Raw genomic sequence first — 19,597 nt, forward strand, 5'->3', positions numbered from 1 at the left:
CTGGCTTTGCGGCCCAGCGGCATGCGTAGTTGCTTCGTGAGGTAGTCTGCCACCTTAGCCAGGGGTTCCACTCTGGGATCTGGGATGTGCAAGTGAGTCCAGGTCGAACGCGTCTGCTCACTCGTCAGTGGCATTGTCTGGGTCTCTTTTGCACTTCTTTCTCTCCTGCATGTGGCTCATCTTGATAGACTCCAAGTTGGGGAATCCTGTGGATTCCTCGTCATCACTGTATGCTGTTGAGTCTATAGACTCATGGCCCTTGATGACATACTCGGGCTAGAGGGTTCGTCGCCTTTGCTCCACAAGCTGCCCTTGCTAGCCTGTTCTACCAATTCCAATGTGTTTGCATGCTCCTTGGTACATCTCAGAGTTTTGCATGCCTGCACTGGGTGGATGAGTGCACTGCGATTGGCACCTATCTGCAGCAATGCGTTTCCTATTGTGTAGTCCTGCGCACGTGGGGTGAAGGGCTGGAACGCCACAACCTGAAGACTCCTAGCTGCTCTGCTGCGCTTTTTAGTCCTCGCCTCTGTGTGTACAGGCCATGCCACTCTGGCCCTCTATGGGTCCGTGGCAGTGTGAAAAATGCCCCCCGCGTTCTCTCTAGTCGCTGAGTACAATTAAAGTGCAAAGGAAATCTGTGAGGGGAACTAACTGGGCTCGCACTGTGATGCTGCGAAGCAGGGCAAGTTCTACACAATCAACAGAATAATGAAGAATAATACTTATCTGCTGGCTGAGCAGCAAAGAAAGGGGAAGAGACAGTTGAAGGAAACGAGGTTATGCGGAGAAAGGGATTGTGATTGGTGAAGAGCAGCACATGATACATCACATGATCCAATCAGTTTGAACTGCAATGAACACTGTTTTGTTAGGGATTTGTAGTTGTTCTTGTGCATTTGTTTATTGTACTTGGTTGCTTGAGAAGTAAAGAGAAGAGTAGAGCATGATATGAGCCTCAGGGGTATGCAGTGATAAAATTGCGGCAAAAATGTTGCCTATACAAAAAAATCGCAGAAAAAATGCAGTGGTTTGACCAGGTAAAAGTGAACTCTGTTATACCATTTAAGGAGAGCGGAGGTTGCGGGGGTGTCAGTACTGCCCAGTGGTGAAGCCAGGTTATCTCTTCTCTTGTTGGGTGGACTGGACAGTTCAGGTGATCTTATATGGACAGATGCGTGTGTGTATAGATTTATACACAAAAGCACTAAGACAACTGTGCACCATCAAACTACAGATAGCATGAACATATTATAAATGAGCACACTTGCTACTATAGATAGGTAGTTAAAGCCACCTGGCTGCAATGCAGTCAGAAATGTCCCCTCTTGACAGCCACTATTGGGTGTATCTGTCAGAGAATGAATAGTCAAGCCTTCAACCCGCAACTGACCAGGCATCTTGTTCTCTCCCAGGAAGAGAATGTTTTGTCTAGAATTTAAACAAACTGGGCATAATGGAGTGCAGGTGGGGCCAGGCCACACTCTGTCAGAGATTATTGGGAAGGGGGAAGAGTAAAAATGTTGTACTTAGCACTCTCTGGGCCATTGTGGAGTCTGGTACCAATCCCATATTTTAAGGGCGCAAACTAAGAACTCAGTGAGGGTTCACCTGTAAATAGGCCTTTGGGCCCCGTGAATAGGACTCGGGTCTATGAACCCTGCCCAAATACGCATAGGGTTGTTAAAGTGAAGGTGAAACTGGAGACTGGCTAAGATCGCTGGGAGCTATGATAGGTAGGGAACTTTGCAACCACTTTGAGAGTAATCGCCAACAATGCGTCGGGGAGCTTGAGCAGTAGAGGAGAAGTTCAGAAGGATGGTGTTCCTCTGTGCCTTTGTAGAGTTCAATCCCTCCACTATGACATGCTCCAAAATGATCTACTTTTAAATACACCAAAGGGTGATAAAGATGCACCATGTTCTAGCAGTTAACTATTACCTGTTGTTTTCTGAATTCAAGAAAAAAGATTTCATGTTTGGCATTACCGTTCTGAAAAAGAGTCAAGTGGTTTCAAAGTTGCGTTTATGTATTACTTTTTTTGGCATCACAAATGGTGGAAGTCCTCAGGTATTTCTGTTTTGTACATTTGTAAAACATATTTTCAAATTTAGATGTAATAGTTGCCAATTGGAGCCTTTACAAAGAAACTCAACAATGCCAGGGTTCATGCTGTAAACGTAGAGGGCGAGCAAAACAATGCTTGCCACACTGCTCTGCAGAAATACACTCAGCACAGAACCGGAGTATTTGTCTCCTGAAGAAGGGGGCAACCTTGCAACATTACCCGGTTAGGCCGAAACATGAGTTCACCGTAAGTATGCACTAAAATGATTCATTTCATTTTCAATATAGCAAAACAATTACCTTTTGTATCACTTGCTTTGGGATGATAGGATTGTCTACTATTACACGCACACGTTTTATTTTTTATTTTGCTTTTGTAATCAATTTGTTATCATTACCATACAAAAATATATTAAAGAAAGCACAAATACTAATTGAGAATGTGTGGCATTAATTAGCATGCGAGTTGGGAGGGATTAACTGATTGACTCTCTATGTAAAGGGAAGACTTGTGCACCCACAATGTTTATTCATCACAATATCAAACCCGGGCAATCATGCACGCAAATGTCCAGTTTCACTGGAGCACGCGCACGTGACGCGAGTGACGTCATCATTAAAAATAACAAAAATGTCGAACGCAATGCGAAAAGCATGTGGACTGCGTGTGCTGAATCCATACCGGACTTCTGCGCTTGGCAACAGTAGTACATTAATTGGAGGGGTAACGCTACTTGCTTTTTGGCTTAACATGACCTGGTTACTTATTAGTTCCTCTTCAATCTACCCTGTAACTAAATGGCTGCTTTAATTACTGCAGGCAGCAGATCTGTTTTGGGTCTGCAGTTACCCATTATTGGGGAAATTTACAAGAAGCTACACAGTCATTTCAGGAGATTTGCTATCCCTCAATTATACGGTATGTTTTTATGTTTACCCCTTAATTATAGGATATATCATGGAATTACAATTCTGTTATGTACATGACTAATGGATCTCATTCCTGACTTATTACAGGTCGCATTGAATGAAAAGCCTAGGTGAGCAACCTCGCCAGGGTATTATTAAATATATGATCACAAATGTGGGGTGAGCTACCGTTTACCAATGCATGCTCCTTTTGCACTCCACCTTGGACACCATCCAACCAATATATTGAAGCACTTGTGTGTGCACAATCACCCTGCTCATAGCAGTATTTAGATACCAAGAGACCAATATCGGCAGCCAATAATTGACCACAACTTTTGTGTTAAATATTTGTGACAACTACGCAGCACTTTGAAGAACGTCACCTTAGTTATGGATAGGATTTGGCATCAGAGTTTATGCAGCACTATAGGACAATAGTGTGGATCTAAATATGTATATGTAAATGAGGAAAACAACTAATATGTTTATATGTCTACTTTGTTTCCTTCTTCACCCCCCAACTCCCGTCAATGGTATGTACTCATGTATTTCATTTGCATTGGCATGCTAATTAATTCCACACATTCTCAATTATTATTTGTCGTTTCTTTAATATATTTCTGTATGGTAATGACACGAATCGATTCATCACAGCCTTGAGAAAGACGACATAAGTCGAAACACGTGTTGGCTCTTCAACTAGGATTAGATTAGAAGAGAATACATTGATGAACATTATGAACTGTGTTATTGATAGATTTGGAAATATAACCATGTACTAAATGTAACAGTGTTGGGCTTAGCACGAAGAGCTGGTGGTAGACACACACACTTTACTTACTGTATGGTTTTGGGTTTACCACAGACCACTAGCCACGCAGCTGGCCTTCTTGCCTTAAAACCCACGTCCCAGCGCAATTGGACATCGTTTAAACCTGCTTTCTATATTATGCACAATGTTATCAGATGCGATTTCTTAGGCTCCAAACAGCCACACTTGACAAGTATACAACGGAGAACCTACATTCTTGACTATTACCCCTTTTTTGAATATGGAGCTTCCCAACATGCTTTGGTGGTATGTTCCAGGTGTATTTTAATGAGTGACCAGGACTTCTGGATCAGTAGACCTGTTTCTGGCAGTTCAAAGTGCAAATCATTACCCTGATATAGTTGAGATTAAATTACAGCGATTGCCAACTGGGCCATTTCAAACAGTCTTGGCATGCCTAATAAGGTGCATTCGTAATGTTTTGCCCAGGCAAATGTTCTACCAAATCTGTTCCCTTCAAGTTGCTTGCCCACTCATTTTTGATGGTGAATAGTGACAGCATTTTAGGGTGTCAGGTAGTTCTGGGCCAAAGCTGCTGTAAATGTGCAAATCCTATAGAACAGCTGGCTCTCTAGTGCCCTCCCGTAGGCGCTTGGCTAGGGTATTCTGGACAAGCCACAACATACTGCCCTATGTACAAGCCCTTGTGTTGGCTTCCGCTGCTAGATATGGTATGATAGGTTATTTATGATGTGCTTAATAGCCAGAGGTTTCTAAGCACGGACCCGGGGATCGAATCTTTGTGTTGCTCTGTGTCGTCTTGCTTCCAAGGCGAGCACGTTGCCCCTGAGCTATCCTCCCAAGCTATCCTCCCAGATGCTAGGTCGTGCGTTATCAAATACGTTAAGCATATGATAGCAACACAAGGGTGTCCTAGTTGACCTATATTCTAAATTATACAAGCGAATTGAAACCCAAGTTCCTTGTTGAGGTGAAATCTGTTGAACATGCCGAATGTAAACTTAGAACTCAAAATTCAGCCACCAAGGCCTCACATAATACTGTGCATATCACACTCTCACCCTACTCATTGGCCATTACCCCACATGGTAGGGCTTGGAAGAAGTTCCTTAACATGCTCCAGTTTAAATATAGGAGCACCAGGCGTACATTTTTGTTTTGTGCCCTCCCTGATGAACACAGTTTATATTCAAGCCTTCCACGTAAAAGAGTTTTTAAGGAAATGTCTTCACAATGTTTTTTTGCCGCGAAACGTGCAACATCCTTAAATTGTAGAATTCCTTTTGGGCAACAAAAAAACCAACAAAAAATAAATTATGAAAAATGATGATGGAATATTTTTTTACTTTACAAGTTTGTGGCAAGAGGGTGAGTGCTTTTCAAAGGTGCATATCGGTCATCTCATGCTGTTCCCGCAATCCTTTCTAGGATGTCCTGAAATCCGAAAATTATCCAAATGAGACGGAATGTTAGAGTGGTATACTGACTCTCAGGTTCCTGCAAAACCAGCTGTGATGGATCCCTGGGCCGTGGCACATATAATGTCACACGCAGGCTGAAATGCTTGGTCCACTGGATGTAGGCATTAGTCTGCACAGACTCAAGTCTGCTCTTGCACGCTTTCTCTGTCCTGTCCATTTAGGAAGGGGCCACTCGTCTCATCGCTGGTGGAGGCCGAAGAAGAGACGAGCATTGGGATGGAGGAAGTGGGCTCTGTGTGTGAGGTTGTTGTCTGCTGGCGTCTGAAAGAAAATCATTTAATTACAAAAGTGACAATTCCTGATGATAAAAAAAAACGGATGCATACACTTTTTCAGGGAACTCCTATATGGGCACACTATGGGCCTCCTTACAGTTTTGCTGGTTCGGTAAAAATGGCAGTATAGTTGCCAGTAATTGCAGCACCAGCATTTTTACCGGACCGGCAAAACACAAGTTTGCCAGTGGGGGCACTGATATAGCTCCAGCCCTGAGCTGCTGGTAAATTAGGCCCATACTAGCAAGAAAATTCTGCAATTATAGGCAGCGGTAATACTGGTGCCGGTAATTGCAGCAATACCTATGGCACTCCATGGAATGGGGATTTGCAGGCGTTTCCACCACCTGCAATATCCCATTAATACCGGAATATTAGGTGGCGGAAACGGTAGGGGCAGTTTCCCGGTATCCTGCTGGCAAACTTGTAATGGGCCCCTATGTGATAAAACCTTCCTCTAATGCACAATGGTAGTCATTCATACATTTATATATTCATTGCATTCATGCATGTATATTACATGCGTTGACAATGTCGAATATATACAAATATACAGACACTATTTAGGTATAGATATAAATATATTCAAGGAAACAACTTTAGTTGCAGGGAAATTAAGGTGATACCTTCACACAACAAAACCCCTGAAGCTCAGCTAAAGCCACCTTAACTTTGCCCCCTAGTTGTGCAGCCTATGACCACAAGGATGACATCACAGATAAGATCCCTGGTGACATCACTGGTGACATCCCTAATTACATCATCTATGGCATCCCTGATGCAATCTCTGATCAGATTACAACACTAAGCGGCTATGACCAGTGCCCACCGCCTTTGGCTGTGCCCACTGCATTGTTTCACACATTAAGGGGCCAATAGTCGAGGCCATCGGCCATGGTCAGTGGCCACGGCCTTCGGCCATGCCAATTGTATATTTGAACACATTAAGGGTGCACACAGTGATAATGTCGCTGGGGAAATGGCCACCATGTGGTGTCATTTTCCTAAAAATTAACCTTCCAGAAAATCAAACACTTTCCCCAAATATTCTAGGACTGGAGTTCATAATATATAATGATATTGCTCCTAGAATATTTGGGGAAAGAATTTTAGGGGTCAGGAAAAAAGTCACCTACCTGGTACCTTTTTCCTGGTGACATTATCACATGGAACCATTGAGGGACCTTTAGCCATGGCCTTCGATCAAATGTTACGCTGTCCATCCTGGCTAGTGGGCTCAAAAGACATGTATAATGGCCAGGGTTGAAGGTCGTGGCTATCTAGTGGGTACAAAAGAAACATTTTGGGGGAACATGTATAGTAGAAATGACCAAAGGCCATGGCTAATGTCCTGTAAAAAAGAATTTGGTATTACATGACCCTTAAATTGCTCAGATTTAACGCAACAAAACACTTGAAATTCAGCGGATGTGGGAAGTCATGACGAGCTTAACTCGGCACGTTCCCGTTGCAAAGCCCATGAGCACATACATATTGTAAGAGAAGAGGTTCACAATGACATACAAAATCGCATTATGGGGGACATTTATTGCATTAAATCTGTGCAACATAACTGCGCATTAAGTACGTTTTGATCAGTGAATATATACACACATATACCTCCCCCACACACACATAAACACACACGTGAATGTATATTGTTGACCCAAAAGAAAATACCAAAGTAATACCATAATGAGGCAAGCAAAGTCATTCATTCATGAGCTTTTTTGATCCAATAAAAGCATTTGGAAAAATCATTGCAACTTTTTCCAGTCCCATCAGAAATTCCATGTGTGCCGGTCTTTTTCCAGATTTTTAAGTTTCCTCACAGAAAGAAATGCACTTCAAAGGTTGACCCCCGACACTGTTGTCTCCAAGGTTGGAATGGTACACTGACCTGTGTGGGGGCAGGGGAAAGAAAGAGTCCATCTGGGTAGGTGAGTATTAGTTGAATACCAGTATATGTCCAGCTGTTCCCTTTGCATAATCAGTGGTGGCACAATCGCCCACATTTTGTGCATGTGCTTCTAGAAGGTCGGTTGGGAGGGGGCATGAGAAGTTATGTGCTAGATCTTCGAGTTAAGGAGGCTGTTGTGGCAAAACTAGGGTCACAAACCATATGTGTTTCTCTTCACCTGAGGAAAGGGCAGGGTCTAACATGAGACAGGGGCACTCGGAGGCCTCTTGGAAGAAGGTTTGTGGGACTGGGTCGTTTAGGGGGCTAATAGGGTTGGGGTGAAGTGAGTTAAATCAAAAATGAAATCGGGCTGCTTCCTATGAGCAAGAATCTTAGTAAAAATGCAAACCTGTTTGACATGCTTTGACCGGCATCTCCATGGTCTCATTGTAACGAGTCAGTAATCCGACCTAACCCCCTAAACCATTGTAGCTGCCATGCAAGATACGGCCGGTACCCCCCTATGCCCATGATTGCTGAAGGCAAGGGGAAGTTCTGTGCCATCCCCAACATGGTCTGATGGTTGTGCTGCTTTTTGATCCTGCTCCCAACTGAAATCATTTGAATTCAAACAAGCATTAGCAAATCCAATAGGTACAGCGTTGCAAAAGTAGAGGAAGAGCCTTTTTAGGTCTGGCTAGAGCGAGCTTTGCTCACTGGTAGACCATGTGACGTTATATTAGAGAGTGGCCCTGTTGGCAGTTAGCTGCCATGTCATGCATAGCAAGTACATTTTGGAGAAAGCTCTGTTAAAAGGTATCCCCCTTCAATTTGCCTAAAAAGACTTCATCTACATCTAATTCTTCTGCATTCACTTAGTCAGACATTTACATCTTCGTGCACTTACTTCTTCTTACCTTTACTTCGTCTTATAATGTCAAGGTGAACATGGATATGGTAAGGTTATCTGTAAGATTAGGGTTGGGGTAAAGTGGGCTTAGGGGGAAGAATATGGATCAGAAAAGCAGGTTGTAGGGAGTCTCTCTCTGTATTTTTTCGTATTTCGTATTTATTTGTTATTTATATAGCACTTTATGCCAAAGCACTTTAGAAAATACCGATTTACAGTGCAAATGAATGAAAATAGTGGTACAATAGACAACAATTAAAATCTACAATGATATAAAATACAATTAAAATTGAAGTTATCAGAGCTGTTTTCAGTGCAGCTCGGAAAGTGTGATAGGAGTGTATAGATCGTAGAGGGAGTGGGAGAGCATTCCGCTGAAGAGGAGCCAGTAGAGAAAAAGAGCAGAACCGTGAAGATGCACATGGGGGGTGGCCAACAGTTAGAAGAAAGTGAGATTGAGAGGGAAGAGCACGTGAGGTAACACATAAGGCGACAAGAGATGTGAGATAAATAGGAGCAAGTCCATAAAGGGAAATGAACACAATACAAAAGGAATTGAATTTCAGTTGAGAGTGAAAAGATAACCAACGAAGAGAAGCCAGAGAGGTAGAAATAGAGTTGTGAGCAGATCAAGAATACAGGAGGCACATAGAAGAATGAAAGACAGACTTTAGAGGAGCTAGGTGAGAAATGCTGCAAACAGAAAACAGCCATGAGTGAAAAGTTAACCAAAATGTCAGAGTGCGTCACTCCGTGGGAAGAAGTTGCAGGTTCTGCGAGGGTAAGAGAGAGATTCTGAAAGGGGTCCAGATGTCACGTGGCTTATGTATTGCCCCGGTAAGCTCCAGTATAGATGTTTGCACCTCAGAACACCACGCAATGTCTGTCATCCACCCGAAAGCAGTAGGTGCCCTGGGGTTTAGCCAAGTCTTTAGGACACACCTTTCTAGGATATAGGACTAAGCGCTTCCTATGCTGAGAAGGCAAGCACAGCGTCCTTCCCAGTAAACATACAAGCGGGTTGACCCGCACTTCCATACCTCAAATAATTGATATCTTGGACAGTGCTGCATTCCAAAACCTCTTTGTGACCACATAAGGCCACATTGGGTGGAAGAACGATGCACTTGGTTCCCAGCACTTGAGGCAATCACCAGTGTTGGAGGAGTCATATTTATGCAATTGTTTGGTGATATGTACGCTTGGTGTGGTATTCTAAATTGTATTCTCTTATGTTTTGTGTATAAGGAAACCCTGTGGGTGTAATGGAAAATCCTCCCTCTCCTCAATCACCTCTGCCGTATCTCTTTCTCATTTTACCTTAGCTTCGTGGCTCACTTCTCTCATTTCTGCTTGGGTTCATTTATAAAATGTAGACAACGGGTGCTTAGACCCTGCCGAAGGAATCAAGAGCTTCAGACTAGGGGAATGCTTTGGTTCACTTGGAAAGTCCTGACATCACACAGTAATAGCATAGCAGTGACATCAAATCTCCTTCTACTTTCGCCACAAAGAGATCCTTTGTAACAAATTCCCTGTCCAGAAACATGTCTCCCAGATGAGTTATCCCTAACCGGACCCAGTTCACGCATGGGCTAGAGATCGAGAATGCCCCATAGACTCAGTCCGGGGGATAAGGGTTGGATATTCTTAATCTCTTATGCAGCCGCCACCAGGGTCAAACTTGCACTTGTCTACCAGGTGGTGAGAGACCCTTAATGGTTACAGGGAGTGCGGACGACCAGTGAATTCTTCGACACTGACATGGGAATAGTTTAGTGAGCCAGGAATCCAGAATGATGCAAACTGCGCCTGTGCGGCCAAATAATATAGTTCCATATCCAGCACTACCAATCCCCCCGCCACCCCCCCACGCCCATAGGTTCTGGATAATATGTCCCATCTGACACGCAGGACTTTTGGTGACCTGGCTAGAGATGCTAATAATGATCGCATTTTGATAAAGAGCTCCCTATCCTGCCAGTTCGGTATATTTTGGAAATAATACAGGTATTTTGGTACAATTATCATTTTGGCCAGCGATAGTCTACCAAATAGCGAGAGCGGAATCGGTTTCCACTTGTCGATCCTTGTGGTCAGTGAGTACATAACGGTTTTGATTGAGCAGTCTAGAATGGTTTCGGCTTATTGCTATTCCAAGATACTTTACTGACTCCTGTTCCCATTTATACTTCCCTCTATTCTCAGGCCTCGTAGCGGCCTAATTTAGGGGGATGACTATAGATTTTGAACAGTTTATGCAAAACCCAGAGTGTGCTCCAATCTCGGCTATCTCTTGTGTGAATGGGTGTCAATTCGGCCTGGGGTTCTTCAGGTATATCAGAATATCATTCCCATATTGGGAAACTATTTCCCTGCGTCCCCCCAGAGTGAGGACCTTATTTGACTGCAGGCTCCTAATTCTGATTGCCAGCGGTTCCATGGCCAGTGCAAATAGTATAAGAGACAGCGCGCAGCCCTGCCTTGTCCCCTATACAATCAAAAGAGTGAGGAACTCCTTCACACGGCACCTATTTTGGCAACCAGAGCTGAATACAAAAGCCTCAGACAGTTAATAAAATACCCGTCTATGCCCATCTTCTCCAGCACCGTGAACAGGTACTGCCACGACCAAGAGTCAAAGGCCTTGTTGGCATCTAAGAATACTTCCGCTTTATGCACGTTGGGATCCAGCTGGGCCAGTACTGCAAATAGCTATTCCAAATTATGGGCAGTGGACCTCCTGGGGAGGCACCCAGACTGATAAGAGTGTATAGCCGATGCCACTGATTTCAACATGCACCCCGCCAGGACCTTGGGGAAAGTCTTTGTATCCATGTTTAAGAGCAAGATCATACTATAGGAGCAGTTCGCAGGGTTCTTGTCAGGTTTTAGCAGGATTGTGATATAGGCCTCGTTCATAGTTGCCGGTAGACCTCCCAATTCCAGTGCTTCGTCCCACACTGCTAGAACCTGTGGGCAGGTTTCGCTGCATGCTCCTTATAGAGTTTGGCTGTTAAGCCATTAATCGCGGGCATCTTTGCCATAGGAAAAGCATTTTTAGCTATTATTTCTTCAATTGGTATTGGAGTATTCAGCATATTCTCTGTCTCCCCATCTATCCATTTAGGGCAGAAAGATCTCTTCCAGGGATCGTCCATCCTTCTTCCCATAAAGGTCTGCATAGTATTAATGGAATACTCTCAGGATGTCTTCGGGTGATGTGCCCAATGGTTCCACAATGGCCTTTACAGGCCTAAGAGGTTCAGAACCACGTCATCCTCTGGGTTTAGTTCCTGTCATGCAGTCTGGGGAAACTGGAATGGACCTTGTCCATCGGGGGGCAGGGGGGTTCCATACTTGCAAGGCGGTGTGGGTGGGGCGATCTGGCCATTGGGCACTGAGACAGCGGGAAAAGGTGCTGGTGGGTACTGGCTGACTGTTCAGGCCCTCGGCCTGAAGGGGAACCTGTAATGGAGGGTGGGTGCGGAGGGGGGGAATTACTGGGTCCTTGCACCGTAAGAGGCTGGTTATAGTTGGCAGGGTAAGACTGGGGTACTGAATACAGATTCGGACTGGGGGAAGGTATGAAGACTTATCTAGTACTGGGTGGGCCCAAAGTGGTTCTATGACGGTGTGGCCAACTAGCTTTCCAAAGTCCATATCCTTTACAATGTGTGCCCTGATACAATCTGATACTGGGGTTTGGCTGTTGATGGTATCCCATTATTGGATGATAGTCAGGAGCAGATATCTGGTACGCAGGGGCATGGGGCTGGTAAACGCCCCTTCCTAAACCTCCTCTTCGTGGCTGACCTCTTGCTGTGGGCATCATCTGCAGGGCCTGGTCACCTGAGTCTGCAGAGGCCTGCAATGCAGCATTTAGTACTTCAGACTGCTGCTGTAGATGTTGCAACTGTTCCTTGACATCCTGCTGTTCTTTAGTGAGCAGATTACAAACATGTTGTTAGGGAGAATTCTCTGTTAAGGCTAATTTCCCAAACCTAGTGAGTCCCCCAGCAGCTTTGCTGGATTTTTGGGGTTTATTTTTTTCTCCTGCTAAGAGTGAGACTCTTTTTCTCCCACTCTTAGACATGATTTGAGATATCCTTTGACTTTGTAATGTGTTTTAGGGCTATGGGGTCTTTTACTCCATAGGGTTTCATGTGGTCTTTGGTAAGTGTGTTACACAGCACCCTCAGTGCAGTAACACAGGGGTGTCATAGTGACCCCCAAACATAGACTCCATACCCTGGGACTGACTACTGTGCCCCAGGGCATGTAAAGTCAACATTGACTTTACTAGTCTTAAATTGGGAACAGAACCAGTACAAACCATCATATTGTGGAAGTACTGGTAGGGGTAATTACATTGCCCCTGGGTCTGTTTTGCGAGGGGGCACTGTGCAGCCCCCCCTCGTCGAGTTTCTGGCTGGTGGCAGTGGTTACAACGCGAAATATTCCACCGGAATATTTCCTATGGGATTTTCCCATTCATTTTAAACGCACCACTTTTTGGTGCAATGTTAAAGGTACCGCCGGGTTATTTATTTAATATTTATTCCCCGGTTGGGTCTTTTCGCCAGGACTCGGTTTTAAAATGGCGTTTGTGTTCGCCTCTGTAACTCCAACCCAATTCAAGCCCTTTGTTTCACTTTTTGGCGGGTTTCTACACAGAAGCCTCCAAAAGTGGTGCCACTCTGTCTGGGTCTATAGGATGTGTGGGAGGGGGGTTTAAGCACCCTGGACTGAGTTGCCTCGGCAACTCAAGTCGCACTCTTGTGTGATTGGCCCAGTGGTGAGCCGCCCGGCTCACCACTGAGCAAGTTTGAGTGACAGCTAGGACTGATGAATAGGGGTTTTCTGCATAAAAGCAGGGCTTTGGGGACTGGGACATCAGACGTCGCCACAGGACCAAAGAATCCAAAGAGGGAGAAGCTGAGCCGACCTGCAACAACGACACCACTGGTGGAGCCCTGCTGAACCGACTCACCACTAATTCCAACGACAGAGGAGATCTTCATCCCGAAGAGTCTTCTTCCTTTGACTGGTGGGGATAACCAGTTTGCCCGCCTTTTCGCCTTGCCGGATCATCTCGTGGCCGCCTTGCCTGTGCCAAGCGCCCCGGCAACTGGGATACCACATTTTACCACGACTGCGAATAAAAGGGTGGTACCTTTTAACCGGAGAACTCCGCGGCTGGTTTCTTCCCTGGCAGTGCAACGACCTTCAGCTTTCCTCCACGTCGAGATCTTCTCTTCCTCTGGATGACGCCGCGACTTGCACCCGCTGCCAGGAACAACTGCCCCCGCTGGAGGATTCTCTCCACTTTAAAGGTACTGTGTCCGCCTGGCCTCCCTCACAAAGGTCTGTGTGGGGTGTCTCTTAAATCCTCAACTTACCACTTGGGTTGGCCCTAGGCTGGCTAACTGAACTTTTCTGAGCTGTACTAATTCCTTTTTGAACTCCCTGCAAGACTTTTCAAGCCGTTTAAACTGTGTGATCTTGGGCTCATTGGTGTTCTACTCTCTCCATGAGGGGGAGCCTGGCCTCTGAACCTTTTGCTCACAAGTAGACTTTGACTTTCCTGCCTTGCTGGGTGCTTCTAAAGTATTGTGTTGTGTGCTTTTCTAATTTCTGCCTTTTCCCTCCCTTTTCTGATAACTTATTGGAGTGCCATCTTTAGTTAAGCGCTCACCTCTGTCTGAAATTAAGTGGTGTTAACTAAGACTTGTCTAATAAGGAATAAGGGATGTATATATATTAATAGTGACTGTGTTTTGAACTTGCTTACAATAATAGTGCTCAAGTGTTTCTAAGTGTGTATTTTAATAAATAATTATATACTTTGATACCAAGGCTCTGGTTAGTGTTTGTTTGTGCTACTGTATTTTGGTACCTATCTTGTATACTCTATATACTGTCAAACTCTTCTTGAGAGAGGTCTGATTGCTCAGCCACAGCTACCAGATAAATCTGGGTGGTGCAGACTGCTACCAATTGGGTTTACTACCAACACATGTGGTCTGAAGCCTTTTGCAGTGGTCCCTAAGGGAACTGCACAGTTTTCTGCCTAACACATGTCTAGCCTGGGCAAGTATAGCAGAATACCTCATACTGCCCCACCCCAGACAGCTTCTTTCTATATCAGCACTACGTGTTGGATGCAGACTTCCACAAGTGGGTCCAGCAGTTTCAACAGGGTCAGCAATCCTCGAGTACTGCTGATAAGCCTGTTTCACACGTGCCAGGTCATCTCAAAGTTCTTGACTCTTTAATTGCTTTTTATTACCCAAATGTACCTTTTACAATTGACTTTTTGTCCTAATTGACCTAATAATAGTGGTCCTAATTGACCTTCTGCACAATTGACCTTTGCATTTATTTTATTTTTATATATATATGTGTGGGGTAGGTTTGGGGTAATAAAGAATATAATGAGATTGGGTAAGGTGTTGCAGGGTGTGGGGGGTCCCCCGCATATATGTCCTAATTGACCTTCATTTCACGATCAATTGTGAAAAGGTCAATTCTCCCGTGATCAATTGTGAAAAGGCAAATTCGTATACATCCAATTGCTTTACTGCTCTAATTCTTATGCTCGTATTCTCTCAAAATCTGTGATGGAAGGGAAACATTTCTCAATAGCCTTTAAGATCTCTTATAATTTATTAGACGGGGCAGGATTTGCAGGGGTCTGCATACTACCTTCTGTCTTTGCAGAGGTGTTCCTAAGGTCCATGTCAGCAATCCAGTTTGCACTAGTCCTAACAGTCAGGCACGTTCTCAGTAATTGCTGCATGTCAGACCGGGCAGGGTATAGGTTGCTATTATATCGATGAGGAATGTAATGCATTCGTTAGGGCTCTTATGCAAATTCGGGAGCTGACTGTTTAAACTCAGTATCTCAGCAGGGGTCCAATGGGATCAGGCATGTGCTGAGCAAAGCGCCTCAAAGGCCGCGCCCGCCAAGCGGTCGGTTCTGGTGCAGATGGGTCAGGGTCAGGGATCATAACAGGCAGAGGAGAAACAGGCTGGGCTGTGGTAGAGCCAGTCACAGTAGAGGCAGATACAGGAGCTGCAGTGGCAGAGGTTGCAGGGACAGGACTTGCTGGCGGCGCAGGGACTGGGCTACTGCGAGCGGGCAGGTAGGCAGACAGGGCTGGGGCTGATGCAGGCTCACTATACTGGGGCGGGGGCAGAACAGAACAATCTAAAACATCTTCACTGGGGCAGAGGGATCATGGGTTAAGGTTGGGTGATCGTCTTAGTGGAATTGTTTCATTAATACTTTTCAGCTGGGCATTCTGATGCTCTCATTTCTTCTCCAGCTGTTGCTGATGTTTCTGGGTTTTCGTCTTCTGTTCCATAGCACTTTGCTGAGCTCAGAGACAGAAACATTTCCACTGTTTGGCTGCCCCTTTTTCCACACTTCTGATTCTGTAGAACAGTGCAGACAGCTTCTTACCTGCCTTTTATTGCCTGCTCCAAGGACGAACATATTTTGGAAATGTAATCCTGCTCACATTTTCTCTGTAGGTACCCCACTTCAGATCTGAAAAAAGTTGATCCAGTGGGGCTTTAGATGGATAATCTACTCTTGTGACTGTATTATCTGTGGGGAATGCACAAATATATATGTGTCTGCCCGTCTGTCTACCTGCACCCCTTCTGTGCCAACAACAGCGTGATGTGGTCTGGGGAGCACCAATGGTGATTGCCATTCTTCTCCTCTGAGCCCGCGACAGTACAGCCTAGTAGGGTCCCTGTAATCAGTGGTTTCGAACTTCGATCAGTGGTGAACATATGGACAGGCCACCCACAGCCTGGCTTGATGCCAGTTATTTCGACCTCAGCCCTATTTCCCCCAAAACACCTGTCCATAGCTGCATGCCCTTCTCACGGAAAGCACTGCTTGGGACAATGTACAGCTTTTTATACTCACGGTTACATATGGTTCACTGAATGTGGTGTAAGGAAGGCATGGTATCACAAGTATGACAGACACAAATGATGTAGTTAAAGGGTGTTTATTGAACTTTTATTGGGTTGGAAAAATGCCCATCTAAACCTGAGCTCTAACGATGGGAGCAAACTACGACCATACAAGCAAAGGAAAACACAGTCTTAATCATGTCTTGTCAAATAAAAAAACTATTGCCAAACCTTACTCTAAAGAACAAAAGGGTGTGGGGTATTGTAAAGACTGGAGGGGCTATCAGTACTCCTGCCTTTTATATGGCAGAGTAGAAGCACAGAGCACCCCAGCCAAGGTTCTCTATAGGGTAGCTATGGACGAGCAATCAAGGCTTAAGTTCTCAGGAGGTGATGCAGGCTGGTTCTTAAGTACAGTGTATTCCCCAAGCCCCCCACAAAGGAATGTCCACACACTATGTTATGTGATAACAGTTCTTTATATAAATAAGGTTCAATATATATACACAATCAATAGCACACCTTGTGCTTTGGCAAATCTAATATGGTAAATATGTACAATGTCTATGTGGTACCACAGTTAACTCTTGACTCCTTTAAAATGCACCAACTGCTGATAGTTTCTAATGGCATACAAATCAATCAGTAATGTGTATCAGCATAAGACATAGGAAGGAAGACAAGTTAGGTTAAACAATGGCACAATACTTTGTCCCACTGCCATGACACAGTTTTGTGTGAGGATACCCCCCACCTGGGTACCTGTAAATAAAGTGTGTCAACAAGACTAGTCCATATATGTTTAAATAGTCTTGTTTCCTGCTATAATGTTCCACTACCCCAATGTACCTGAGTTTAGCAGAGTTTCTTCGATGGTTCGTCGACAGATCCCTCGAGGGTGAACTCCCTCTAAAGCCGGAGCCACAGAGTGTAGAGAATCCTCGAAGAAATGTGAACACGGGCATTGAGACTGCAGCTTCAATCTTCACGGTGCTCGTCGACCATCGTTCGAGGACGTTCTGGGAAGATGAGGCATGTGGTGCATCTCGATGCAAAGAGTTTGGCATGGCACCGCAAAGAAGACTTGATGAAGAATGTAGGCCCGGCAGTGGGTGTCGGCGTTGAACATCGAGATTCGACTACGGCTGGCTTGTGGATCTTCACCTTGTTGGCGTCTTTGTGGACTTCGGGTGTCAGGAAACCCACTGGCGGATTCTGCTCGGGCATCAGCGACCTCGACTTTCTCTGGCAGGACAAAGCGGTTGACAGTGATGGCAAGGGAGACCTTTGTTTCAATGTTCTTAGGCAAAAGGTGGAATGGTGTGGCTCCGGTCGTCGAGCAGCACAACATCAAGCTGTCCCCGCTTCTGGGCAACACGACTCGACTGGTTTCCAGTGGTTACAGCAATCCTCTGAACCGTGGTCGATGGCAATGGACTTCGATGGCCTTGATGTCTGGGTGCTTTACTTCAAGATTTCTCAACGGACCCCGTCTCCGGTCGACAGGCTTTCGGGACTGGCCTCCAGGGTGTCTTGATGAATATCAGCTTCTGCATGATGTTCCCTCTTAGCTCGGGGAGAGGACTCCTAGCCAGGTCTTCTCTTGGATCAGTCGTCGACAGACTCGACAGCTTTCAGATTGGGTTGAAGAAAATCACCAGCAAATATTCTTCTCGCAGCTGGGCTTCAAGAATAAGCAGCTTCAAGTTTCAACTTCAGCTTCTGAACAATTTGGTCAGTGAGTGGTCCCCAGATATACACATATGTTCCTCGTTCACACTGCTGAGCCCAGCTCAGTCAGCCAATCAGTCAGAAGGGCATTCATGCAGGCAGGCAGCCAATCAGGCTCACAGTGCATTCAGGCCATTCACTTCCACCCAGACACCCATAACAAGGAATGTGGATTGGGGCAAGCACCCAACCTTTCAGCACACCACACTGCATTCATGTCGGTTTCGGGCAGGGCTGTCTGGTTCATGGTGTCACACACACAGAAACAGACACCCATAACATGGAATGCATATTGGTCACACACTCCATTCACACAGGTCCCACCCCAAGGTTGTACCCACAATATACAGTCACTGGGAAGGCTCCAGCCAGTCTGGCCTGGACTTCCCCACAATACCATATATGGTTCTTCCAGGGACAGAGTCAGGGCTTCCCAGGACTTTGGGAAAACAAGGTACCAGGTAAAAGAAACCAAGAGGCACAGGGTCCATCTTGCCTTCTATCAGGAATCCACTGATTCCTATGGCAGGGAATGGGTATCCCAAAATGGAGGATATTCAGAGCACCTGTAAAATTCAGCATGGAGCTGCCACCAGCCCATAACTGGCTCCCCAAACCACATGGGTGCTATAAGGGTAACCCAAGGGTCTCTGTTCAACGCAACCAAAAAGAGGAAGAGCTGCACTGCCAGGAGTCCCAACTGGACTTCTGTACAGAAAACAATACAGAACAGACATGATAAGGGAGTGCAGGACAAGGACATGGAGGCTCTGTCCCTCCAATGCATTTCCAGCATCATAGGTGTTGCAATATATAAAGAAAACAGCATAGGATAAATATAAAAGGTCCATATGGTATGGTAGCTCAGGAAAATTGTTGTCGGAAAAAGGGGGATAGTCCTGGTGAGTTAGTCCACTGGGTCACATATGTAATTTCCTTTTTCTATGCCTCCCCTCTGTGTGGGTACTTGCTGGAATTACGGAGGGCGCAATGGGGCAGGATCCAAATATACCATAAAGGTGGACGAAGTGTCGGAAAGGGGGGAATACTGTGTCTCGCCATTGGATGTCTCACCCCAACTTTCCGAGACTCTTCTCCCAGGAGATCCTCCTGCATTTGTCCACCATCAGAGTCTGGATCAAGAGCGATGGCATCTAAGAAAGGGATCTCCTGGGTCCAGATAGTGAGACACTCTCAGGTTTCTCACAGTGGCCACAGCCGAGTCTCAGCCACCTATCATGGTTGTCTCTGCCCAGAGACAGAAAACACGGAATGAGGACAGGAGAGTATGAGACTTACACCCCAGTTAGTGAGTTTAATATTTCTGCACTTTTAATGGTTGGTCTATCTTGGAAGGAGGTAGCCCTCATATAGCAAGGGCTGTGATGAGGAAGGGGTCTTGATGGGAGGGGGTAAGGAGAAGTCTCTTAATGTGCTATCTTCTTCTCTGGCTAGCATCTGCTCAGTAACAGAAATACTACATATGCAGGTTGCTTTGCATCGTATCCAATTTTACCTTCATTCCTACTGTCAAAAGAAAATCTGTCACCATATCCCGTTCTACTTTCTAAAAGGTACAGTTCCAGATTTTAT

The 19,597-nt window shown here is 45.3% G+C and overlaps 1 protein-coding gene across 4 annotated transcripts in view; it reads right to left on the reverse strand.

Annotated features, from left to right (window-relative positions):
* Positions 1 to 2,011: 2,011 nt before the first annotated feature.
* The window catches only part of IL15RA (interleukin 15 receptor subunit alpha), a 573,938-nt gene continuing 556,352 nt past the window's right edge, over positions 2,012 to 19,597 (reverse strand). For all 4 annotated transcript variants that reach the window (XM_069629654.1, XM_069629655.1, XM_069629657.1 and 1 more), the window contains one exon: positions 2,012 to 5,514. In XM_069629654.1, coding sequence (XP_069485755.1) covers positions 5,373 to 5,514 — 142 coding nt within the window. In that variant the 3' untranslated portion in view covers positions 2,012 to 5,372. The remainder of the gene's footprint in view (positions 5,515 to 19,597) is intronic.

Source organism: Ambystoma mexicanum, chromosome 12, assembly GCF_040938575.1.
Source record: "Ambystoma mexicanum isolate Mex_15411 chromosome 12, UKY_AmexF1_1, whole genome shotgun sequence".
Taxonomy (NCBI): Eukaryota; Metazoa; Chordata; class Amphibia; order Caudata; family Ambystomatidae; genus Ambystoma; species Ambystoma mexicanum.